The sequence below is a fragment of the Etheostoma spectabile genome, chromosome 2, assembly GCF_008692095.1.
Source record: "Etheostoma spectabile isolate EspeVRDwgs_2016 chromosome 2, UIUC_Espe_1.0, whole genome shotgun sequence".
NCBI classification, from domain to species: domain Eukaryota; kingdom Metazoa; phylum Chordata; class Actinopteri; order Perciformes; family Percidae; genus Etheostoma; species Etheostoma spectabile.
Genome location: NC_045734.1, coordinates 1,515,220 through 1,542,195, shown reverse-complemented (window position 1 = coordinate 1,542,195; position 26,976 = coordinate 1,515,220). Strand labels below are relative to the sequence as shown.

Here is a 26,976-nt window from a genome sequence, read left to right as displayed (position 1 = left end):
TGGTAATAAGACCAAAATATTATGATTTAAATAAAGAAATTAATACCGTAGTAACATCTAAATATCATGGTATATAGTTATAGTTTTAAAAATATCAATAAACTACAAAGCAATCCAACTTCCCTGCCCAAAATAGACTGAAATAATAACAGTAAAAGAAATACATACCGTATAAAGTTAGACTATTAGGTAATTAGATTTTTAAGGGGCCGTGTTCTTTCTTTCATCTCCATCCGACGGTGAGAGAGTCGTCGAAAAACAACGCACACCTCTTTCATTGGAACGTGACGCCAAGGGGTGCTTGATCATGCGTAAGACATGACGAGAATGGAGTAAGACTGTGTTGTCCTCAAATGTCTTTTTTTTTTTTGCTCACAACTCAAAGATATTCAGTTTACTGTCACAGAGGAGAGAAGAAACTAGAACATATTCCCATTTAAGAAGCTGACATCCGATTTTTTTCTTACAAAATTACTTGAAACCAATTATTGATTATCAAAATAGTTGCAGATTAATTTACAAAGTAAAAGTCAACGACTAATCAATTCAATTCAATTTTATTTATAGTATCAATTCACAACAGGAGTTATCTAAAGACACTTTACAGATAGAGTAGGTCTAGACCACAGTCCAGAATTTACAAGGACCCAACAGTTCTAGTATTTTCCTCCAGAGCAAGCAACAGTGCGACAGTGGCGAGGAAAAACTTCCTTTTAGGCAGAAACCTCGGTACAGACCCAGGCTCTTGGTAGGCGGTGTCTGACAACCGGTTGGGGTTAAAATGAAGAGTGGCAATAACAGTCACAAAAAATAGTAATCGATTCATCTTTGCAGCTTCATTCCTTTCTTTCCAGTTTAGGAATGTTAAAGCAATATATAATGATATATTTTGGATTTTGAAACCATCAGTCTCATCCCTCTTCTGTTTTAATCATGAACTCATAAAACTGTCTGCAGTGGATTCACAAGCACAAGCGTATTACAAAGTGTTCTCTGTCTGTCGACAGCAGCAAGTAGCCTGAGAGCTTTGACTCCGCTTATCTGAAATGACATGTATTTCCACGTAGGACAACACTGTGACATCAGTCGCCCCACAGCATGGTGCTGTGGTGCTACAGCCAGGTACATAGGCAATGTTTTCGCCCAAACTAGTTGCCCGCTGCTTGCACAACAGCCAGTGCAGATCGGATGTTGTAGACAGGTTTCTGCCAAGGCTGAGACTGCCAGGACAACGATTCGTATTTCAGGCTTGTGTGTAGTGTGTAAAAACAACAGAGTGTATATTGTAATTTCCCCTTTGGGGATCAATAAAGAGTAGGCCTATAAATTACGATTAAATCATTTATCAACTGAACATGTGAACCCAGGTTAAATTTTTACTGCGTAACTTTTTATATAATGAACACCCGTTACAGTCAAGGCATTGGCAAATGAGTTGCTCCAAAGCTAATTAAGACTATCAGCTCCGCACAACTCTTTTTTGTATTTCTCAGTATGACCATGTTCAGAAGGTTGTGGCATCATTTATGCACTAAAGCTAGTTTTAGTTTTTATTTTATTTTACTTTAGTTTTGACTTTTGGATTTCATTTTAGTTCATTTTTACTTAGTGTGTTAGTGTGTTTTGCTAGTTTTAGTTTGGTTTAACCTTTTCAGAATGATTTGTTTTTTTACATTTATTATAAGTTTTACAGTCGTTTCATGCCAACCATACACCAAACGACTTTTCATGCAATTTCACTGTCTTAGAATATTTTCCAAAATTGGAAAGAATTCCTAAGGCAAGGCAAGTCAAGGCAGCTTTATTTTTATAGCACATTTCAGCAAAAGGGCAATTATTTGTTTCTCTTTTGCTCCAAAAACAACCACCTCAGTTTTTTCTTTTCCTTTCCTTCCTTTTCCTTTTCCTTGATTTAATTTCAGAAAGTTCTGGCACATCCAGCTATTAATTTGTTCGATGCCCTTAGCCAGTTTTTTGTGTTGGACTACGGTCTCCTGGCAATAAGTGTATGTATATTTGTGTGTCGTCTGCATACCTATGGTAACTTATTTTATGGTTTTCCATAATCTGAGCCAGTGGAAGCATGTAGATGTCAAACCGAATAGGCTCAAGAATGGAGCCTTGGGGAACTCCGCATGTCATATTTGTATGCTCAGATGCATAATTACCTATTGACACAAAGTAGTCCCTATTCTTTAAGTAGGATTTAAACCAGTTTAGTACTGAGCCAGAAAGGCCAACCCAGTTTTCCAATCGGTCTAGTAATATGTCATGGTCGACCATGTCAACTATCTGTGTTAAGGTGGATGTCAAAGACTTTGACAAGAGCCGTGTCAGTGCTGGGGTGTGGTCGGAAACCCAACTGAAAGGTATCAAAATTGATGATAGAGTCTTGCTAGAGTCGGGGCATGCTCCCTTTGTCGCAATCGTTTGGTGTAATGTGGTCATAAAACTCAGTCCGAGTCTGTCTGTTTCCCGTCTTGATGTTACAACAAAATCAATAAGTCTTAAGTCTGGGTAGTGAAGTTAATCACATTAACATTGTCAACATTAAATGGTCCCTCAGCATCACACAGGAAGAAGCAAACAGCTAGAAGGTAGATGCTAGATCGGATCCACTTGATGTGTCAACGGAGTATTGGTTTAGGCATGGTGAGTGGCTATGGGTTAGGGGTAGGTCAAGAATACCAGGGTAAGCCAATCAGAGGCAGATTAAGGTGGGCCTCACGTCACAGGATAAACATCTACCCAGCTAGAGCCAGTGTTGTTTATGGTTGCTATGGCGTGGTGCTAAGCTTAACGCGAAAGAGATAAAGTTCCCGATTTCCAACCCTCCTAAACCGAGTCACGTTATGCCGTAAACCGTAAACTCACATCTGCACTCGACTCACATCGGGGAGTGACAGTCTCATGTGGAGTAGTTACAGCATTGCGCCATCAGGTAATTTTCATTTCATTTCTGTGGTTCAATGTCATGAGAGTTGATGGAAATTGCCATCTCATTTTTTTTCTCAGCAGTGAAATATTACAGCTAAAAAACTGAAACTGTTATGATTCACGTTCAATGTTTCTTTTTGTAACCTGGCAATATGATCTGAGTTAGTTTCAGATTTTCTAGAAGGTTTTATTTTTGTATTTAGTTTCAATTCACTAAAAATATTTTTTTTCACTGCTTATTTCCATTTTAGTTTACTATAACAACCCTGGTGTGAACAGCGTATGAGTATGTATGCAGCACAGGAAGAAAGTTTGGTGAAGGTTGGAGGAAAGTTTAATATTCATTTCCCCCTCTTGACTTGCCTCGGTAAAACTTCACTTTCAGTTGTCTGACTTATGAGTTCCACATGATTGGCTCTGGAGCTGCTTATCAGAAAGAAGAAAGGTAGCAGATAAAGGCACAGCAGAGTCGTGAAGGATAGCGCCCACTCACCTTCCAGGAGAGCACTTTTTTCCTCCTCCTCTTTGGAAAATGGCAACAAAATGTGTATTTACCCCTTTGCTGTCGCAACAGGATGCACCACACTGGCAAATGAGCAGACGATCAAACAAAAGATTTTTTTAGAGTGCAGACTTCTTACACTCCTGTCTGGCTTTTATCACTTTTTTATTTTATCAAGTCTCCACTGGAGAAACAGCTGGTGTTCTGCTAAACACTTTGCGTTTGTGAGTCGCTCCTCCATCAGTACACCGACTGAAAGGAAGGGAGTGATTTAAAATTGGATTCTGCATACACGGTGCATGATGAGCATAAATCCAGAGGAGTTATGGCAGATATAAATCAAAGATTTGTTTGCAACCCTCATTCATTACGACAGGATTCAGAGAGGTTCCTGGAGTCAGTGAAGCACATATTAAAAAAGGGAAATATTTCTCTTTCACCGTTTGCCCCGGCACATACATCACTTCTGAAGAGCAAGGGATGGCCCTTTATTTTTAGAGGAACTCGGTTAGTTTAAAGACAGTATGTCCAAATGCCATGGGATAGACGTGTTCCAGGAAAAAAAGATGTGTGAAAACGCACCTGACCCCCATGTCTGGGCTCTACACCTCTAATAATCTCCCTGTAGGTTTATACTGCAGGAAAATGGGGCAGTGGATTAGCTCCAACAGTGACGGAAGAACTATTCAGATCCTTAACACCACACTGTAAAAATACTCTGTTCCCAGTAAAAGTCCTTTTTTTATTATTATTTGTAAAGTAACTAAGGCGGGCAGATGAATCTAGGGGGGAAAAAAGTACAACATGTCTCTCTAAGATATAGGGGAGTAGAAGTAGAAAGTGGCATGAAAACCAAAGATGTGTACTTGAGAAAATCTACTTACATTTCACTGTAAACTCGTGGTAATTTCCAATTTTCTACGTATATTATTATTAAGAAATGTTGTGCATACAGAGAAGAGTAGACGTATATTTCTAGAGTCTTCACTGGAGAGCTCCCCTACTTCTCCACTCCCTTTTGAAGTACATGGACTTCCACTTCTTCCTGACCCCGACATGTCAGTTATCATCACTAACAACACTCCAGAGACGCTGTTGGAGCACAAACTTGAACCAACCGACCACTATGGTGTGCTGCCACTCTCCAGCAATACAGTCTGTAATAATCCAGCCGTAGAACAGCTGTTTTCCAGGCCTTCTCGTAGCATGAATAATGAATGGAAGACATTTATTGTTGTTCTTGGCCCCTTCCAAAGCCTGAATCTTGACAAAGATTTCAATCACATACTGTACAGTATCATCTGCGATTCACTGCAAGGGGAACTGGAGGTTTGAGTAAGGTGCAAGTCATGGAACGATATAGGTCACATCAGTATAATTATTTTCACATGGGTCCGTGGATCTGTGGTATAATCTTTAATAAAAAAAAATAAAAAAAGCCACTTTTCAGCGTGTAGCTTGCTAGCTCGAGCTTTTTTGTTGTTTTTCCAAAGAGAGCGGACATGGATTTCAGGCTTTATCCTTCCGTTGTTCCAGAATAGGTACTCAGATTTGTCTTTTCTAACCAAAAAAGAATCCTTCTGCACCTCATAAAAAAGTCATCATGTCTCGGAGGAAATTTTAAAAGTTTTATAGTTCATTTAAAGATCCATTCTGGAAGAAAAAAAGCCTGTTTCTGGAGCGTGGCGAGCAGGGAAGAGGATGAAGCAAAGATACTACCTACCCGCTGTCAAGGTTGAGTGGAGAACACAGGCCGTGAGTGGGATACACGACAAATGTTGTCACTGAGAGCGATCTTTGAATGTCAGCACTTCTGTCCCACTCCGGCTGTTTCTTTAAGGTCTTTCCTCAAGGCTGCATTTGTTGGCGCGGTGCAATGATGCGACCAGGGTTATATTTGGCAAGGCCTGATAGCAGCATAGGATGCTATGAGGAGTTTTTTTTAAAACTCCAGTCCTCCTTTCTGTCTCCCTTTTCTGTTGTGCTTGTTTACATGTATCACACTCCAGCACATGGTTGTAATGTGAAATCTTTTGTTTAACAGCGCAGGATTGTCCCTGACTTCCTCTGCGCTTTGAATTAGCAGCAGCATGGATTCAGACACAGTCGGCGGGCACATTTCCTGTTTCTGTTTGTTTCACACATGGGCTGCGTTCATATTTTTCTATCACTATCTTCCACTAAAACAGTCAGACACACAGTCGGATATGCACATAAAAACATTTCTTGATCTACTGAAAGAAAGACAGACTTTGGCGTAAAGCGCTCAGTCTACTGAGGTTCCATTATTTCTTTCATGCTTCATCGTTCTCTGCTCTCACGTGTGTTTTCCACTGACAACTCCAAAACATCTGCAAATACAGTATCTTCCAATCTTTATGTGGCAATTCTCCAAAGTCATTTTCAATTATGCTTCAGCAGATTCCACATTAGAGGAGAGATAGTGAAAACATGGAAAGATGCAAGCAAACACGTGTGCATGCCTTCTTTTTGGAGCAGGACCGTGTTGCTATGCTTCATTTGGTGTTCCAGTATTCACAAGAGTGCAGATCAGGGTGAGTCTATATTCCACAGATAACTCCCTTGACAGCTTGTGCATTATGACTGTGCTCGCTGAGATATGATTTGCTGATGGTAGCAGTGATTATTAAAAACTGCTGGATGTTTGCTGCCTCTACTAGAGTCATGCTGCAACACAGTCTTTATGTTTTTGTCTTCTTTTAGATCTCATGGAATGTCGTCATTTTTGATTCTTTTGATGGCTAATATCAAAATGGGTTCCCATTGTCCTAGAAGTCTTTACATTCTGTCTCTAGAGCCCAAACAATTCAATTTGCTGATGGAAGCCAGTGCAAATGTAATCTGCAGTTGCAGTGAACGGCATTCTGCATTACTGTGTGTGCTGTATAGGCTAGACTATTTTCTGTGTCTACATATCTGTGTTTTTAATGAATCATTTTCCTGCGTCACATCTGCAGTGTGAACGTTTGTTCCATAAACTGTATGTAAATAAATAAATTTGAGTATTGTGTTACAAATTCCTGTCTTTCCTCAAAAATGTGACATGTAATCAAAGCATATATTGTCCTGTGCCATGAAGCTATACACCCCCCATGAGGAATTCTAAGTAATGACAACAACCACATGTTGTCCACATGACGCAAGCCTGTGGTGGTTGCGTATCACCTCCACCGTAGCTATTTTTACTCAGCTCTGACGTAAAATGCACCACTCGAAGTCCTGCGGCGAGTGTCAACGGACTACACCGTTTTGTCAACATAGCCATACTGAGAAATATAGAGAGTCCACATGGTAGTATCCAAAAAGATCCAGACCTAGCCTCGGTACACTGGCATGATTATGCTGAAAGATGTACATAGAGTGCACCAGTTTTTACTGGGATTTGTTGTTTTTTCTACAAAGAACTAAAGCAAGTATGTCCTTTATGCCAAGCTCCAGACAACTAATTGCTACTATACCGCTTATTATCATTAGATGTTACTTAAAAAAAATAATCTATGTTGAGTGTGTGTGACATGGTATGAATCCCCTATTGTTCTATATGTAAACTTATGATTACAAACTTAACATATTTTACAAGTAGTTCCCCAGTAATTTTGGGAAATGTAGTTGAGAATGTATGGATATGTAGGCATAAATGGCGAATTAGCAAATTCAATTTTATCACACTGCTGCAAAAAACACATCCGGAACACAGAAATCAATAACAAACATTATATTAACATTATGGCAAAATAGGGTAGACAAATCAATATTGTCTCCTTGTATATTGTCATAAATCCCAAAACTAACCTTTATATTGATAAATTTATGATTCTTCAAGTAATTTAACGTAAACGTACATTGTTGACATATGTACACATTACACTGAAGAGGTTTAATTGTTCCAATATAAAATGATTGGCCGGGCAAGCTGCTTCCAATGAAAACATTATGCCAAAAGCTGTACTTGCCAGTGAACTATGACAACATTGTTCTGCCTGAATGTTGTCGAGAGTGCCGGCTTAGTGTTTTGGATTAAAGCACTTAATTATCCATTGGTTGAATGAAACAGTACACTGCTGCTGCAAGTAACAGACTAATTGCCCCCGGGCAACTCATCCACCCATTCATTTTCTTTGCCACTCACAGGGAGCCGGAAACCTTTCTCTTCATGCCTCGGATGGAATAGCAGGGAAACACCCTGGACAAGTCAGCCGTTGCTGCAGGCCACCACACAGACAGACACATTACAATATATACTGGGGCAGTTCTAACCCAGTGAGCATTGATCTTCAGTTCATCGAGGTGTCTAGACATCTACTGCAAGTTAAAACTGGGCTTTTGTTTTTAGACATCTAGGTTACCTATGACGGCTGTTAATAACATTTAAACAACTATGTTTCAGTGTGAAACAGATCTTAACTATGAGTTGAATCACAGAAAAGGTAAAGGAAAAACCAACATCAAGTCTTTTCGCAAGGCGTCTGGCCACTAGACCGCTAGAACAGCTTTATTGGCAGATTAAGAGATTCTACATCTTAATTCAGACATGCACCTGAAAATGTACGTCCAATGCCAATGTCTAGTAGCCTGGAAAGCCGGACCCAAATCCGAAAGATTAAGGGTCTGGTATTGAGTAATCTCAAGGGGCGGCACCAAGTGTGCATTTTAAATTCTCGCTGCATTGGATAACACTACAACCAATCACAACAACACACAGGGTGACGTATCCAGAGCCCCATACACTTAGCTACCAGTGGAGCTAACTGGTAGATTAAACTGTTGTTATCTGTTCAGCTCGCTTCTGGCCCCGTGTAGATCAGATGCACCGATACGATTGGTGCAGTTTGGCTACAAGGGCTTAGTTACTGAGCAGCATTACTCAATGCCAGAGTAACTTGCTGAGCAAATTGTGCTCTTGCGTTAACTCTGGATTTCCAGGGTAAATGTGTAGTAGCAGTGAAGTAAAGTGTCCTATCTGCAGTGAGGTATGTAAATGGCATGGGGGTCTGATTGGTATTTGACCGCACAGTACAGAATCCCTAATGAAAACTTTGCAGCTTGATTCGGTAGGAAATGTTGATATTTGATAGTTAAAAAATAAGTTCTATCATTATTTCACACAGCACCATACCCAAACCACAAAGACTCTACTGGGAATAAGGGCAGTAGGGATTTCACTACATATGTTGTCACTGCTCAGTGACATCCACGAACCCAGTCTTGACTCAACTTTACTTTTTGCTGCATAGGAAAATGGCTCCTCACTGGGGCAGAAGTAAACCCTCCAATTGTTTTTTGTTGGACATGCCTGTAGTGTCAGAAAGAGGCAAAGACAGTTCCGTTTGATACCAATAGTCAACTAGGGTTGGGAACCAAACTCGATACTTAGGGCACAACCGAATTACATCGGTACTGCAGAGGACTGATTCCCAATAAATCAATTGGTGCCAAATTTCACGTTTAAAAATGAATAGACTTTTACGGACCTTAGTCCTTATTTTAGTGATTTAATGTGACAAATTTTAAGGGGGGTGGTTGATCTTTAATGCAATATCTACAGTGCCCTGTATCAGCAACCATTCATTCAATGTTGCAAAGGCTCATTCTGTTTATCAATCTGATATATATTTTTTTTTTTACTGAGAAATCATTTGAGAACCCTTTTGCAATCATTTAATCTGATAATTGCTGCCCTGGTTAAAAAAAAACAATGCAACTAATCTGAGCTGGTATTCTGTCTACAACGGAGTGCAATGGAAATTTCTAAGTGACCCCGAACTTTTTACTGGTAGTGTATATATTGCAAAAATGATGACGTGTTTAAATAAGATGGCCATTTATGTCATGTTGGGTGTCATTGGCAATCGATCTATTCTGTCACTTAGGTTTGAGGAAGTGTTGAAATTTGATAAGGGATTAGTTGCTGTGTAGCTTAATGAATCAGGATATTTTACCAACTTGGAGCTGAATGCAAAATGGAACCGCCTATTGGAACTCTTCCCTTTCGGGACCCTCTCGTTTCCCTCGGGTCAAATTGACCCGTGGTTTTAAAAAAAAATTATGAAATTAAATTTTACTTCATAATCTATTAACAAATATTCTCTCAATTTCAAACAATTGAGATAACATACAGTATATGTTAAGGGAATGCAATCAGTCTCTACTAGCACACAATTAAAAATGGAAGTGTGATTCTTTTTTTGTCATAAGGCTATAATTCATAGTGTGATCATTCTTATCTTGGAAAATACATCAGTGGACATATCCAGAATAATTTTCTGAACTGAGTCAGGAATAAATGTTTATCTCAGAAAATAAGGTAAGGCCATTGATTTTCAGGTAGAAAAAAAAATGCATATTGTACCATTTTTCTTCTTGTAAAAATTTAAAATGGGTAAATTTGACCCATACAAGGGTTAATATAAACTCTTACAACAATCTTTTCCTAACCTTAACTTAATATTTGTGTGGCCTGACCCAAACCCAAACCATAACATGTATTTGCCATGACCACATTATTATTGTAACATAAACCCGTTCAAATACAAGAAATTAAAAGACATTGATTGGACACAGGACGTGAAGAAAAAAACAAAAACTTGACAAAACTTTCCTTGTCAACCAAATGTAGTACCAAGGATGCAGGCCAGTACAGCCCAATCCGGTTGGGGAGAGTTGTCACCCAGCATGTCTCCTTGGATTAGGGAGGCACCAAAATCACGTTTGCATCTGTCGCCCAGGTCCTGCTATACGTCTTGCTATGCCCTGTTACACCCAACCCACTCTATCTGTAACGTGTCTTGAAATAGCTCTTGTTTCTGATTTGATACTATACGTACAATTGAATTAAAATTAAGCCCAGTTTTGACAGAGACACATTGTGGTCATTTGTCCTGCAAAACACTAAATTAGTGCGGAAGATTACATGTCGGAGTGGGTGGGCATCAGAGCAGCCGGAGAAAACCCACACACACATGAAAAGGATATCTAAACTCTGAAAGAGAATTTCAAAAACTTCAGTAGAGAGAGTATAATGCTCAGCTAGCCCTTTGCTGGGTAAATTAAGGTTAATAAGAATCTTTTCAGCTTTTTGGCCAAATGCGGTCTCTCATACTGTGTCATTAAACTCTCTGTCGTTTTCTATTGGCAACAGCTCTGTTTAGTTCTTTTACTGGTCCCCCAAAGTTCCGTGGATTCCAGCCCTAGAGCAGCCTTAGAGTGAGGACCTGTGGCTGGAGTACAATTGGCTTTGTCGTCCCCTTGGAGTGTGTTCCTGGAACAAAAGAATTCGGCAAAAAAAAACTCAGACGGCTGCAGAGAAAAATGTCTGCGACGCGTTCAGGCAGTTGAGTTCTCTCCATCTGACCCCCCAGCACCGCACACAACGCTACGGTTCACCAGTGCATCAGTCAGCGAGCGTTCACAGTCTTTGGGCTTGATTTTGCCGCAGGGCTCTTCACTCAAAAACCTTTACTCTCTCCGTCTCTCTCTCTTGCTGAGCCTCCTGTGTCTCTGTGTGAGTCTCTTTCTGAGGACAGACAATTGAGTTGTTGCCGCTTCAGTTCGACTCCGGCAACCACCTGACGATTTTGATTTGGTGTTTCCTGTTCTTCTCCTTACTGTTCCGTGTGTGCTACAGCAGCAGGTCTACAGTGAGAAGAGTCCAACCAATAACCTTTGTTTCCTTGGAACAATATTGCAACAGAATTCCTTTCTTTTCAATTCTTTCCGTTATATGCTTTGCTTGTGCTCAAAAAACTAAGATGGTTTGGTTTAAATTTTCATCCACTCGTCTTGCATGTGCATGGCATCTCGATTCATTTTCTTTCATACATGCATACAATTTATTGAGTAAACTAAAATAAATACTTAAATATAAGATAAAAAATAAATAATAAATCTCTCTCTCTCTCTCTCTCTCTCTCTCTCTATCTCTCTTTCCCCCCAGAGCATGGTCAACAGTACACTTGCATTGAATTGTTCTGCTCTACTGGCAGACATCTGGCAAAACTTCACAAACATTCCCTAATGCAATTTCTGACTGCCTTTTTTTCCCCCAATCATTTGATGTTCATATACTGCAATCTCTCTCTCTCTCTCTCTCTCTCTCTCTCTCTGGAATAAAATGGAATAGTTCCCTTCATAAATAACAGATAGAAACCTCCACTTTGTGACTGTGTAGAAACAGTACATGCCATTTATGTATTTTTTCTTTTTTCCATTTCAACACAATATTGGAATCTCAATTTTTTTTGTGGAAGTAAGTCGGATTAAAGAAAAGACTTTAATTCTCTTTAAAGCTATATTGAGGAATTCTAAGTTATGACAACTAAGCTTTCGGCGCGTCCACATGATACAAGCCTTCCGTGATCACGCACCACCCCCACTCCTCTTCCACGCAGCTGCTAGTAGCCAAGGAGGACACTGAGGATTAAACAAACCTGTTGGACTCTTTAGAAAACCAAGTACAAGTACTTACATTTGGGTACTCGCCGATACCGAGTACCAATACAATCCCTCCGGGGCCAGAGGGTATTTTCAGACACACAGATGATTTCGGCCTGCTCTATTTCCATCAATTAAAACGAAGCAGCTTTTTCAAAGTACCATGCTTTTTTTCCATTTAAAGCTCACTGCCCATGGGCTGGATATTTTCCTGAGCTAGTGTCAAAAAAATAAACCATAACATTCAAAATACTGAGAAGAATGAATGAAGAATGCAAAGTCCAATGAAGTAGCCATGTGTTACCAGTTACCGGTGGTTTGTTTACGCCAGTAGCTAAGTTCACATGATTGTTGCTTCTTAAAAAAGCATGGTGGAGAGACCGCATGCAGATTGAACAGATTGAAATATCGCTATATTTATGTTTATGCCTGATATGCTGATGAGAGACACTGGGCGGACGCTGTTACTCCAAATGTCAGTAGAGAAATTTACGGGCAACCAAAGCGCTTTTTTACTCTAACGTAGGCTCTCTACACTGAGAAGACCTCAAAATCCAGTGTTATTAACGACTAACAATGGCTGGTCGTCAAGTAAATGTAAATCAAGTGTATTTATATAGCGCTTTCTAGTCTTAAAGCACTTTAACGTAAAACATAATAGTAGAACCTTTCACCATTCACATTCATACACGGGTGCCTAGGCTGCCATTCAACTTGCCACCTGATCATCAGATAAACACACACACATTTACACACTGATGGAGTAGCATCGGGGGCAACAACTTTAACAACTCCTACCATGACTTTTATTACAGAAAATATTGGTCCTACATTAACGCTGCCATTAGTATGTAACTGGAAAAAAGACACTTTCCCTTGGGCTAAACCCCTTTCCTTGGGAATCTCTTGTAAGTGCCTCTGTTATTTTTACAGCCAAAATTCTCCCAATGGCCGCCATTGCTCCTCTTCCGCCACATATGCCTTCTGGACGGACACGTTAATGACACATTGCTATGAGGTGGTATCGGGTGGGGTAGTATTGGAGTCATTTTATGATCGCAAATACGAGTACATGTGCACAGCATTGGACTGATACCAAATGCTGGCATCGGTATTGGTTGCATCCCTACCAAGAACTTATTTCCAGTGTGGTAAGTCTGTTTCATGTTCTCTCTGAGATAAACATGCCACTCAAGAGATCCTGATGCAACATCCTGATTTAAATCTACGTTAATCTTTAGTCACAAAAATATTCCCAGCTGTTATCTTTCACCACAAACCTGAATCAGCCATTAAATATGCCACAGAGAGGACACCAACTGCTTGTCTAAACAGATATGGAGACATACTGGTACTATGCTTCAGATTGAAAATATGTAGAACACACACAAGGCAGTGGCAGTATTTTTATTTCTCCTCACCATTCTTTGTAGACAATGTGCATCTTAAATACTTAATTGGGTTGCACACGGTGACCAGACAAAATAAGAGGTAAACAAGTGTCTCAATGGACTCAGCTGTTGGGGAAGGGATGACAGAAAAGCGAGGCTAAGATAAATGTTGCAATCACTTGAGAATTTTGAGGTTTGTTCCTCTAAAGACTTTCATGAATATTTTGTTGCATTGGTTTACAGAAAATTATTATAATGCAATATAACCTTAGTTCTATGAATAAATGTGGAGCTCTAAGTGTCTCTGCAGCTTGAACATGCAGTGTACTAATTTCATTTATTTGCAATCGCTTGTTAAAAGCATCATATTGTTTTCAGTTATATTCCAAGATATAGGCTATGTAGGCCATGTAGGCCTTGGATCAGAATTTAACCGTTTTTACTACCATGAGTCCATTCAGCTTTACAGATATCACACATAGCTAATGAACATTTCCAAACACAAAACCTATTTTGCAATGTGCATCTCTGATCACATTAACACTCATTATGACCACCACTACTGCTATTGCTAAACATTGTGCCAAAATGTGAACAATAACATTATAAAGTCAGTGGACTTATTTGCTACTTAACAATCGCAAAGGAAAAATCCAGCAAAAAGATACTGTGGTACCTCATTATTTTACGTCCGATACTAAAATTCAGTGCCAACGTAGGAGGTAGTGTGTCCTTTATGTACAGAGGTAGAAATTAAGGGTCAATGAACCACCCTTAATTTCTACTCTGCTGATTAGAGGGCTCGGTGTACAAAGAACCCAGGCTACAATAAGTCACCAGTGGTGAAAAGATCCTTTACTTTAGTAAAAGTACTAATTACACATTGTAAAAACTACTCTGTTACAAGTAAAAGTCCTGCATTGAAAATGTTTCTTAAGGAAAAGTATGTATCAAGAAAATGTACCTAAAATATTAAAAGTGCAGAAGAAAAAAACTTACATTATTGAAACTGGAAAAAAAAGTGTCAAAAAGAGCATTAAAAGTCGGTCGAAAGTCAAATTATTTAAATTTATAATAAAACATCAGATTTTATAATCTACATGTTTTTTGTGTGCAAAACTCTTAAAGTGCTCATATTTTGCTTTTTGTTTTTTCCCTTTCCTTCTTTATGTTATATATATATTTGTGAATGTTATAGTTTTACATACCCCCCCAAAGGAACTTACCATCTCCAACAAAAAAAACTGTTCACCAACTGCTCCAAACAGCTTTAGTGTAGTCCAGCCGTTATTTTTGAGACAAACATGCGTCACTTTGTAACACATGTTATAATGATCGCCTAGCTGCTAGCCTGGCACGCCCTCATACTCTGCTTCTGACTGGCTAGTAGTCCTTACCTAGGTAGTGTCAGGGCACGCCCTCATATTCTGCTTCTGACTGGCTAGTATTCCTTACCTGGGTACTGTCAGGGCATGCCCTCATACTCTGCTTCTGACTGGCTAGTAGTCCTTACCTAGGTAGTGTCAGGGCACGCCCTCATACTCTGCTTCTGACTGGCTAGTAGTCCTTACCTAGGTAGTGTCAGGGAACACCCTCATATTCTGCTTCTGACTGGCTAGTAGTCCTTACCTAGTTACTGTCAGGGCACGCCCTCATACTCTGCTTCTGACTGGCTAGTAGTCCTTACCTAGGTAGTGTCAGGGAACACCCTCATATTCTGCTTCTGACTGGCTAGTAGTCCTTACCTAGTTACTGTCAGGGCACGCCCTCATACTCTGCTTCTGACTGGCTAGTTGTCCTTACCTAGGTACTGTCAGGGCATGTCTTCATACTCTGCTTCTGACTGGCTACCAGTCCTTACCTAGGTACTGTAGCATGTGCAACACCCAACAAAGAAGGAACAGAAGTGAGATGCCTCACTCTGTAGCTAAAAACAGAGAGCTCAACACACAGTACAACAAACATATGGTGTTTTTTTAAATTAAACCATGTAAACCTATTCTAGTATAACCTCTAAATAAAATTGAGCACCTGACAATAAACATAAAATCCGCACTTTAAAGCTTGTAAACATGTTCTAGTAGAAATCTAAAATACAAATGAACCTAAAAATCAGCATGTTAGGGGGTCTTTAAAACAGGATTATGAAAGACAGACCTTTGATGTCTCCCTTTCTATGTTTTATTCTTCATGCTGTAATTGCAAAACTCATCCATATATCCACATCCCTGATTCCAGTAAATCAACAGAGTCATACTAGACTGGGTAAACTCCCCCACTGCCAGTGATTTGACTTCTCCCTGCAGCTTGGTCTGGAAACCTGATGAAAAGAGGAGTTGCAGCAATGTGCAGTACAACAAAAATATGGTAATTTTAAAAAATTAACGCCTATTCTGGTACAACCTCTTAATACAATTATGAACCTGAAAATGAGCATAATAAGAACACTTTAATGTGCAAAGTAACTAGTAACTAAAGTTGTCAGATCAATGTAGCGGAGTAAAAAGTACAATATTTCTCTTTAAAATGTAGCAGAGTAAAAGTAGAAAGTAGCATGAAAAGAAAAGACTCCAATAAAATGCAAGTAACTCAAATTTGTACTTAAGGAAAGTACTTGAGTGAATGTACTTAGTTATATTCCACCACTGTAAATAACCATCAAATTATTTCACCAAAGCATTGCATCCAATAGAGCTCTAAAGGTTGAGAGAGTCTGCTGTAAGATGATGACAGATGTCACATCAGCAGTCCTGCCAGAACTGCATTTGTTCTGCAGAGAGCAAATAGGCAGAAATGCATCACTCCAGACACACACCTGTCTGAAAAATATTCTACATCCTTATTCTTGTTGCCATGCAGAAGGTGTCAGTGTACTGGATTTTTAAGACAGGGTTTTCACAATAATAGGACATTGTCCACTGCCAAATTCGGACTGAGGGCTATAGAAGACAGGGCGTTTGCAGAAGTGGATTTTATAATCCTTATATAATAAAAAACTAAAGTCCCTAAGCCTTTTGTTATCTTCCCATCAATCATAAAAAAAACACTTTTCGGCCTTCTCAAGGTTTTTATTGCTCTTCTTATTTGGACGTCCCATATCAGTATAAATCTACAAATCACCTCTTAACTGTACAGGCAATCAGTGAAGAGAAACCATAGACAATATGATATTAATGGACACAGTATCTGGTTCGGCTAAGTGCCAGTCATTGCTATTTTGCACAGTTCATGTTTTTTTTCAAAAATGTGATCTTTATTTTCATTTACAGAGTTATTATTATTTACAGAGTTAAACTCTGTATCTCCAGAGATACATTGCCCATTTAGGGTAACATTTTGCAATGTATTGTTTTTTTTATTATAGTTCATGTGACAACTCTTAAAACATTTCATGAACATTTAATTAGCTACATTATTTAATGTTATCCTGACTAAAACTGGAAACAGAACTTTTTCTCCCAAGATGTAATGTACTGTAATGTATAATAATGTATACTTTTATAAATCCCACAAGGGGAAATTACAATTTACAATCTGTTGTTATTACAACAGTACAACAATTACAACACTCAGTACCTATACATGCACTAATGGAGAGAGTGAGGGGGCTGCCCATGGAAAGGCACCCCAAACAGTTAGGGTTTTGGTGCCTTGCTCAAGAGCACCTCTCCAGCTACTAGTCCACCACCATACTTTGGTCCGTAGGAGGACTTGAACAGTGACCAGGCAAAGCCTCACTTTCCCCTTCTGACACGTGATGGCTGTCTGCCCATCCTGGCACATCCTGCATCAGCCTCTCACTGACAGGATTGGGAAGTGGTCGATCCTGTCATACCTCATATCATCCACAAGCCCGGGAGCTTTTGGCTGTTGGATCACTTTTTCTGGCGTATTGTCTTCATTTGCTTGGATGGCCGTCCCCTTTTCTTTTTTTCAAGGTAGATGAGTCCGCTGGCAGCATCCAGCCTAAAGTCCTTCAGACACTGGTCTTTCTGACTAAGAGCTGAGATGTCAACTATCTGTCAAAAAATGCCCATATACCACCGATGGATCTTTGTTGGAGTAAGATACAGGGCAATCATCATGGCTGCCAAATGCACTCTTCCCATATGAGTATTGTACTCAGACACAATCTTGGGGCATGCCAGCTTTTCAGCGTTGTCATGTCAACTTTGCAGCGTTGTCAACACGAAAGTTGAAGCTGCCTCTTCTTCTTCTTCATAGGAGGTCTCGATCTTCTTCTACACTACAACCCATCAAGCAGTTCTTTTGAATAGTGCCGAAACTTCAGAACCCCATAGAATCTTTTAGATGTGTTACCAATCTCAACAATGGGAAAAAATTGTCGAAGTAGACAACGCAGTCGGAGGGGTTTGTGATGGTTTTGCACAACTGCAGAACAACATTTGCACCTATACCAAACTCTTTTCCTTGAGTTTGACTAGAACCATAAAATGTAGACTTCTCTGTATAGACCATAAAGTCATACACAAAGCCAGAAACACTAGCGTGGACACCAGATCTTGAACCCCCATTTTTGGGGTTTACTGGGTAGATAATATGATTGCAGACTTTCAGCTTTTTTCCTTTGTAAGGAACCATCATTTCATCAGTTGAGAACTGGTTCTCCCTCTCAATTTCCATGCACTTGCTTCTCATGTGGTCCAGTACAGGCCTTAATTTCACAAGGCATTATTCACTGGACTCAGAGCCCATGTTGTCTTGAAAGTGGATCATCTTGGATAAGCATTTGTACCTCTTTAGGGGCCAGACACCTGCTATTTTCTCATATCTTGTATCTGGTGCCCAGTAGTTTTCCATTGCAGGCATTTTCACTGTACCCATGATCAACTTCATTCCAACAAATGCCTTGATTTGAGACACATTAATATTGATGCTGCATCCAATGAGCTGACAGGAATACAAGTTTATCTGCTGAGCAATGACTTCAAAGATGTCCTTGTCAAAGAATTTGGAGAAGTGTATTAGTGGAGTGGAGAGCTCGTCTGGTGCAGTGAAGTAACTTGTTGTAGCAGTGGACTGGTGTTTAAACTCAGTTTTCCTCCAGCTATTGAAAAGGAAAAATTATATTGATGTAAAAAAACAAGCAGTCAATTTATCCCAATCTTAAACATAAACCACCTTACTACATGCAATTTTGTGTGTTGTGTGTAAAATGGAGAAAGTATTGGAGAGGGGTGTTCCTTCCCTCTTCCCTCCACTCATTTACTAACACACATCACCATGACACACAGCATGTGCACACACACATATACAATATGTACAGCTAAACCACTAGATATTTCACATAACAATTTGAAATACTCCTATCATAGTTGTGAGAAGATCATTTTAAAAATGCCCACATGAACATGTAAAACTATCCTTAAAATAATATTTTCTAAAACAAAATCACTCAAAAATATCATAATTGTGAAAAACAAAAGAACACTTACCTCATGGCCAGTGGCTTTTCCACGTACGCTGCCATTTTGGATTTTGATACAAATTTTTGGAAGGTTGGCATAAAGTCACATTACCTTATTTAATCACCCCATCAGTGCTTCTCATCAACTGCAACCACATAATGCCCCTCCCGCAATGGCTCTTGCCCCTACAGCCTGTTAAATGACTGTATCCCCCAAGAAACAGAAACTATTTAAAGCCCATGTTGCAGGTTAACCACCACTGTTGATTATTGGGATATATATCATTTTTAAAAATGTCTCCAAATAGTGTTAAACGTTAGTTTTTGGTATTTCCGGGTTTATGAAGTCAATTTGGCGATGACGTCACAATGGGGAGCAAAGTCTCAGCCTGGCACTAGAACTACGGCGACTGACTGGGATGTGGAAGAGGAGGAAAGGCCAGCAGCTGTATAATTACAAACCTGCCATACGTGAGAGGGCAAATGAAGAATTGTCAAGATTGTGGGGAAGTCTCCTTCATTTATCTCCTTTATTTAGCAACGCAGCAGTGCATACCATGACTTTAATTTTTACTGTAAGTGAATAGTACCGTGTGAACGTCTACGTTTTCTTTCGATCTAGTGACAGTAATCATGTTGTTGATTTGGATAAGTACTGGTACACTTATCTAGATATAGGAAAAGAAGGCATCCCGAGTGTTTTTTCTAAGCGTTTACATCTTCCTACGGTGAAAACGTGTCGCTGTTTGGCCGGTGCGTGTGTGTGGTGGTGAAGCTGCGGTGGAGAGCGGGTGCTGTAGGGGATTGAGCCGCCGGTCGGGAAGCTTGCCCCGCAATCAGCTGATCTGACGATGCCTAAATCCATTTGTGACATTTCAGACCGGATCATGGTCCTCCCCAACCAGGTTGCACCAGTATTTTAATTGTTTATATTTACTTTACCATTCCTTTTAGACTGAGTCTTATGAAAGGCTACTTATCCCTAGACAACACCAGCTCACTGCATACAGACAGGCTGTAAACGTCTTATGACAGTATCAAGGCAATCATTATGGGCCATTATAGCCATTCTCCTTGATATCATATAATCTAAAGAACACAGAATAAGATATGGTGATACCTCATAATAGCGGTGTTAGAAACGATACAAACGCCAATCCACTACTGTTACCACTGCTAATGTAGGTACTAGTACTGAGCATTTGAGCAACTCAATGACACTATAGCTTTACTCCAGATGTAGTGTTGGAAAGAAGTGGCCAGTATTACTGTGTACCCCTATGGTTGGTTTATGCCTTCCCTAAAATATAATTGAATTATATTGTTATTAGGACGTGGGTTAATAGGAAAGACGTCTTTTCAGAAAACATTGAAGTTTAGTTAAACAACAATGAACAGAGTGTAATTTAACATATGTTCTTTTTATTTGAGAACAAAGTGCAGAATTTTAAACTAAATCCATGTGGAAGTTTTTAAGGAAGGAGCAGGTTGGAGCAAAATCAATATTTTACGGATTACAATTAGCTGAGAACTCCAGAAAACATTTTCACAGTATACTCAACAGTATACGTATTTGTACACCGTTGTATCCTTCAAAAGTTTTTTTCAAAGCTTGTCCGAGTCCGTTGTCTGTGAGGTTGAAACATCACACCAGTCCAGGCTTTGGATGAATCATGGAGCTCAGACTTGGTCTTAAACTGAGAATCTGAACTTTATTCCCCTGGTCTGCAGACTGCTCGCCGCAGATGTAGCTTGGCTTCCACACCAACTCGTGGTAAGACGCGTCCCTCCAGGTCGCGCACACTCGGGCTACTCTTCATTTAACGTAACGTCATAAATGAAAATAATGTCCAGGATCTCCGGGAAAAGAAACGCTATGCGTGTCTCCATTTCAAATACCACTGCAGGTTGATTGTGGGCAACAACGCTGTCGTGGTTAGCTCGCCGAAACTCTACTGCCAAAGTTGCTGGCTGGCTACGCAACGTTAGCTATATCCGCTAGCATCCGTACAGGCTAACTATAGCCAGTTAGCTTTGTGTGTAACGTAACAAAAACCCACCCATCTCGTAGGAGCGATGCTTACTATTTCATTCAATACAATTATGGTACAAAAGGTGCACTAACGCCACACGTATGATGATGACAACATGGACGCATATATAGGCAAAACCAAAGGCAGTCATAATATTTACCTAGCAGGCTAGGCCAACGCTGTTATAAAAAGCCGAACAGCATCCCCGTCTAAGAGGGGTTTCACTTTCCCTCCAATATTATTATAAATACAATAAAGTCACCTGGACTCGGGCGAGACCATAGACTGTTAATATTAAAAGACCAGAAGCCACATTAGGCCAGACCAGCGGCAAATACAAGGCGGCTGCTCTGCTTTCTCCCCAACGTGAAGTCATGCAATGCATTGTGGGGGGAAAAAGGAAACACTGTAAAATATTGCCTACTTTTCGTATTATATTCAATTTTGCGATATCCAACACCATTAAATACAATGGATAACAGTTCAAATATTTACCACCAACAAACAAATTGCATAAATTCGTTGCAAAATTAAACCTGCAACGTGGGCTTTAAGGGTTAAACCTGCTTTTTACTTGATCTCCAGCAGGGGGAGACCCCTAAAGCTGCAATTCTATCTGATCTCCAGCAGGGGGAGACTCCTCAAAGCTGCATTCTATCTGATCTCCTGCAGGGGGAGACTCCTTAAAGCTGCATTCTATCTGATCTCCAGCAGGGGGAGACTCCTTAAAGCTGCATTTATCTGATCTCCTGCAGGGGGAGACTCCTTAAAGCTGCATTATATCTGATCTCCTGCAGGGGGAGACTCCTTAAAGCTGCATTCTCTCTGATCTCCAGCACGGGGCGACACATGGATTCTGTAGAAGTCTGTGAGAGAGTGACCCACTTCTCACTTGGTTTTATACATCAGTAAACATTTTTATAATGAGTTCATGGTCTCAAATGCTAGTTTTAAGTCTTCCGCAACACAGAATGATGATCATTTTTTTAATTATGGTCTTTGTTGATATTAAAGCAGCGGGTGTTTTAGGGCGTGGCTATGATGTGAGAGTTTAAGGGCTCCTCCCTCATTCCACCCTCTCGTCTAAAATCGTCACATCCGCAATCTCGATGACTCAGAGCAGATCTCCAAAAAACAATGGGTGATGTCACACACCCTCTGTCCATAAATACTACACAGACTATGGGAGAAACATAAAACAAAGTAGTACAATCTGTAAATCTGGGCTCAAAGCCTGGAATTTTGTTGAAACAATAAAAGTATTAGGCCTTTTTTAGTGAAACAAGGCACTACAGAAATTGAGTAATTTGATATTATCAAAATTTGAGAATGGATCCTCCTCTCTGAAACACTGAGAATTCTTAAAAGTACAGCTTAGGTCAAATTGGGCTCGTCAGTTCCTGAAGACATTAACTTGATTAGAAGAGCCAAGGGCAGCCACATGTGGCTGGGAGCGCACCCTGAGCCTGCAACAAAGATTTCCTTTTGTCGAAATTGAATTGTGGAAAACGTAATTGTTTTTGTGAGGCATTATACTCCATGATTGGCATTGACTGAGCTGTTGTAATTTAATTTAGCTAAAAAAATAAAATAGAAAATACACTGTGAAATGTTCTTCACTGTACAGTAAACAAATTACAGGTCTTCTTTTAACTTTTTACACCGAATTTGATAAGAACAATATGAATATCACAGAGGAAAGATGTACCACAGGACTATTGCATTGCACTGAATAAAATTGTATCCATGTGTTGCATGTATAGTCTCCACCACTGTAGATCACACTTGTTTATAAAGTCTCCAAATACAGGAATAAGCTTGGTTTAATGGACAAGAGACTAAAATGTTGCCTGTGTGAAAATTGGGGTAGAATTTTCAGCTTATGAACTCATACTGTGTAAAGCCCTATTCACGAACGTTTAGTATTACTGGTAAATTGTAGTTATTTGTCATAATTACGGAGGTTGTATGTGATCTTGCCAACCTGCCATGTCTGTAATCTGTCAAGTAAAAGTCCCTCCCCCCCAATGACCAACCATCTTTTGCTGAACACTGAGGTCCTGTGATATTACTGAGGACGTGTGAATAAACATGTCTGGGATTTGGTCATATAAAAATATTTGAAGTTTTTTTTTTCCTGCGTGCCTTTTTATCCTTCTTTCGCAAGACGGATATGGGATGGAGGGTGTAGCGGTCGACACCGCCTTTCATGATCAACCTAGTCTGGACCACTGCCCAATTGGAGACCTCCGTCCCCGAGTCGAAACGATCCTCGCGGCTTCGTTCGAGGGCTGACGGTGATGTTGTGTGGGTGTGGGTGCGGCTGCAGTGGGGAAAGGGGATGCGCCTCCGATGACCTTCACCCAAAAAAATACTGGACCTCAACCCAAGTGTGGTGGCCTCGCCCTGGCCGTTCTTTGCGAGCATCCGGGCACCAAACTTTTGGGGTTCAGATAAAATCAATAAATTCTATGAAAATCCAAGGCTTTGCATGTCCTGTGCAAATCCGCCACACAAGACTCAGATGTAGGGGGGGGATTTCTAAATCACACCAGGTGCATATAGTGCTTAAATTGAGACAGTGTTAGCCCCCAGGTCTTATATAAAGGATCATGGTCAGTTTGGAAACAGTTGTAGACCACACCAGGTTGAAGGAGGCCGGGCAAACTCTACTGCTTCTTCCTAATTTTCCTCAATCGAGATTTCAATCGATTTTCCTTAGTCAAAGCCTCCTGACGCTTCTTCATGTATCTAGGGTCAAGTTTTTTGATAATGATAATAATTTATGTCTTTAAAGGGGCCCTTTTTAGTCCTCTCGTTGTGTGTATCATTTAGACCGAAAACACGTTGAAAACATGTTACAGCCACCAATTGTCATTCAGTGGATTCACTATTCAAACATGTTAGGTGGGAGGATTAATGTAGTGGAGAGGCATAATTAGAGTCGGGGAAGGGGTGAAAAGGGTCCAGGATAGGGGTGTAAAAAGGGCGTTGATTGCTGGGGGATGATAGGGGTTGAATGGAGTCATGGTGGGGCTGGAACAACTGGGAACCTTGGGATCAAGACTAAGGTTGGGGGCATGCCTTGATGAGCTTTCAACTTCACAATCCCACCATGTCGTACTTACAGTTGTACTCACAGGGGAGAAAAGTGAAGAAAGGGGTTTAGGGGGAGGATTTTGAGAAGAGAGACAAATGGTAGACAGGGTTAGACAATTGATAGTCTATATCCACAACGTTCCAGTTCTGTGCCAATGTAATTTCTGCCGGAGATCACTCTTTTTGGCCGGATGTCCGTCCCCTTCCTCTTTTTTGTGTTGGCGTTCTAACCTCCAGTGGATTTCTGAGGACTGTGGTTACCTGGTCCTCAGATCTCTGCAGGGTAAATCCAGAAAGCTAGCTAGCTGTCCAATCGCAGTTTTTTGTTGACAACTAAAAATACTTTTGAACGTACACATGTTGCACCAAAACAAGTTCCTTCCTGAGACTATTTAGCCCAAGATGATTGTGATTGGTTTAAAGAAATGTCAACAAATGGGGCGGCCTCTAGCTAACCCAGTAAGAGCATTTGCCCCATGTGGGCTGAGTCCTTTGCAGCGATCTTTCCATCTCTTTCCCCCTTTCATGTCCATCCACTGTCACTTCATAATAAAAGGAAAAGCACCACAAAATGATCTAAAAAAAACAAAAAAATAAATGCATATAAACCAGAGCATGTTTTTCTTCCATCCAGAATCCTGTGTGGACTAGTCAGACCTTCCTCCACAGCTCTGCGGAGGAAGGTCTGGCAGTGCAAGACTAGACAATTAGTGATGCGAAGATTGAATTTGACGGGAGAGAGAAGCGTAGCCTTGTTCAGCCATAATAACTTTATAAAGTGTAAAACCTTTGGAGAGCAGGCCATCTACAAAAACAAGTGACTTTTATGTTGTTTCAGAGGCAAGAAGTTCTGTTTGTAAGCAACAGATTTACATTCACCGCTAATCTTGATCTACACCTGAAAGCTGACATCTCCCGGCTGTCAGCTATCTCCAAAGACACCCCCACTTGTAATTACAGAAATCTAGCCATGCATTACGCTGACTAGATGATGAAGGCATGTCTGGCACTCGTGCTTACCCATATCATGCCAAAAACAACATATGTCTCAATGCTATTTATGAAGTCTCCTCTCAGGAGGGTCCAACAATGTCAAACAAAGGCCAGCGATGTAGTCCACTGCCCCTGCTCCTAATCAAGATCATTCTCATTGCAGCACCTCCCACACCTCTATTTGAATATGCTGTGGAAACGATGCCGTCTGTCTGACTCATTATTGTGCGTTGTAATCATAGCTACGACTGTGTCTCTCAGAGGCACTCTGGAATGAATTTAAAATGCAATTTTGTTAAAACCCTGTTAACGCTGAAGGAGCTTTTCTGACTAAAAAAAGGAACTAATGCTGAAATAGGTATCATCTTCACTTGCCTCATAACACTGTGAAGTAGACTGCATGTCCAAATGGGAGTATTGCCACAGTTGTGGGTGGGTGCTTCTGTCCCCACAGAGAGGAGTATTTGCAAAATCCTGGGCACATGAATGCAGCTTTGACATAAAAAAGCGAATACAGCCCTGTAAATGCTGTGATATTCTACTTGAAGGGAGATTTGGTAGTTACTAGCGATGATGGATTCATGTGGAGTTTCTAGGGAGTAGGCTGGCTAACAGGCTCATTCCCACTCTTAAATTATTAAAGCCCATGGGTTCAGGGACATCCACATGTTTTGGCACTCGTCACATTGTATTTCATGGTAGTCATCGGGAAAGAATAAATAATTTACTGTGCCTGGTCCCCAGACATTTTCGAATGGTTCGTTTTCGTTGGCAGCTATATATGATTGGTTAACCTTCTGTTGTTCAATTGCCGGAGGTTTTACACTCGTGCAGAGTTACTGTATACAGTACCATAGCAGCCCGTATCTGCTTGTTGTTTTACCCTAGGGTGTGATATTGCATTATTTTTCATCACTGCAAAATCCACATCATTTGACATGAATCGTGTCCCAGTAATCTTTAGTCGGGTTGTTTAGCCATTAGATTGTCAGCAAACTTTCAGTGTGCTCTTTTCAAGTCTATCTAATATAACTATACTATTTCCCTTTGTTTTTTTTTCCATTCAGATCTACTGACTATGGCTCTACATATGAGAGAATGAATGACAAAGTCGGATCCAAGACTGTCCTGAGTTACCTGTACGTCTGTCCAACTAACAAGAGAAAGGTGAGATGTTGCAAGTCATGAAATGTCAAATTACTCATGTACTGTCAATTCTCAAATAAAGATAATCAGGCTTTTTTCCCCATCTCTTATCTTATAATACATCAAGTCAAGGTGTTACTGTGAAAGTATCAAAACGCTCCATCCACAGAGAAACTGTGCCTTTAAACGACTCTTCAAGATGCTTTGATGTCACAACTATACTATACATATACATACATATATATATATATATATATATATATATATATATATATATGTGTGTGTGTGTGTGTGTGGTGTGTGTGTGTGTGTGAGAAAAGTCCCGCTACCAGTGCCACAGCAGTCATTCCCCGGCTGCAAAACTGGTGCAGAGACTTTGAGAGCGTGTCTGCAGTAGAATTGGAAATACTGACCAAACAGAACAGACTGGGCTGTTTCTGGAAGAGGTCTTAAAGAAACACACGCTAAAACAGAGCCTTTCAGACACAGAGCAAATGCAGAAATATTCACACATACAGTGTTTTATAACATCTACAACACAAGTGCTCATGTTATACTTTTCCCCTTTCCTTTGTGTTATATATCCTTTTTGTGCACATTATAGGTTTACAAAGTCCCCCACAAAACACTGTTCACCAACTGGTCCAAAAATCTCTATTGTAGTCCAGCCTTTACTTCAGAGACAAACGTAACACAGGTTATAATGCTCACCTAGCTGCTAGCGTGACACGCCCTCATACTCTGCTTCTGACTGGCTAGTAGTCCTTACTTAGATACTGTCGGGGCACACCCTCATACTCTGATTCTGACTGGCTAGTAGTCCTTATCTAGGTACTGTCATAGCATGTCCTCATACTCTGCTTCTGACTGGCTAGTAGTCCTTATCTAGGTACTGTCAGGGCACGCCCTCATATTCTGCTTCTGACTGGCTAGTAGTCCTTACTTAGATACTGTCAGGGCACACCCTCATACTCTGATTCTGACTGGCTAGTAGTC

The 26,976-nt window shown here is 40.3% G+C and overlaps 1 protein-coding gene across 1 annotated transcript in view; it reads left to right on the top strand.

Annotated features, from left to right (window-relative positions):
* Positions 1-26,976, top strand: part of LOC116694632 (VPS10 domain-containing receptor SorCS3-like) — a 314,801-nt gene that overhangs the window by 139,464 nt on the left and 148,361 nt on the right. The window contains 1 exon segment of the mRNA XM_032524420.1: positions 25,902-26,001. Within this exon segment, the coding sequence (XP_032380311.1) occupies positions 25,902-26,001 (100 nt within the window).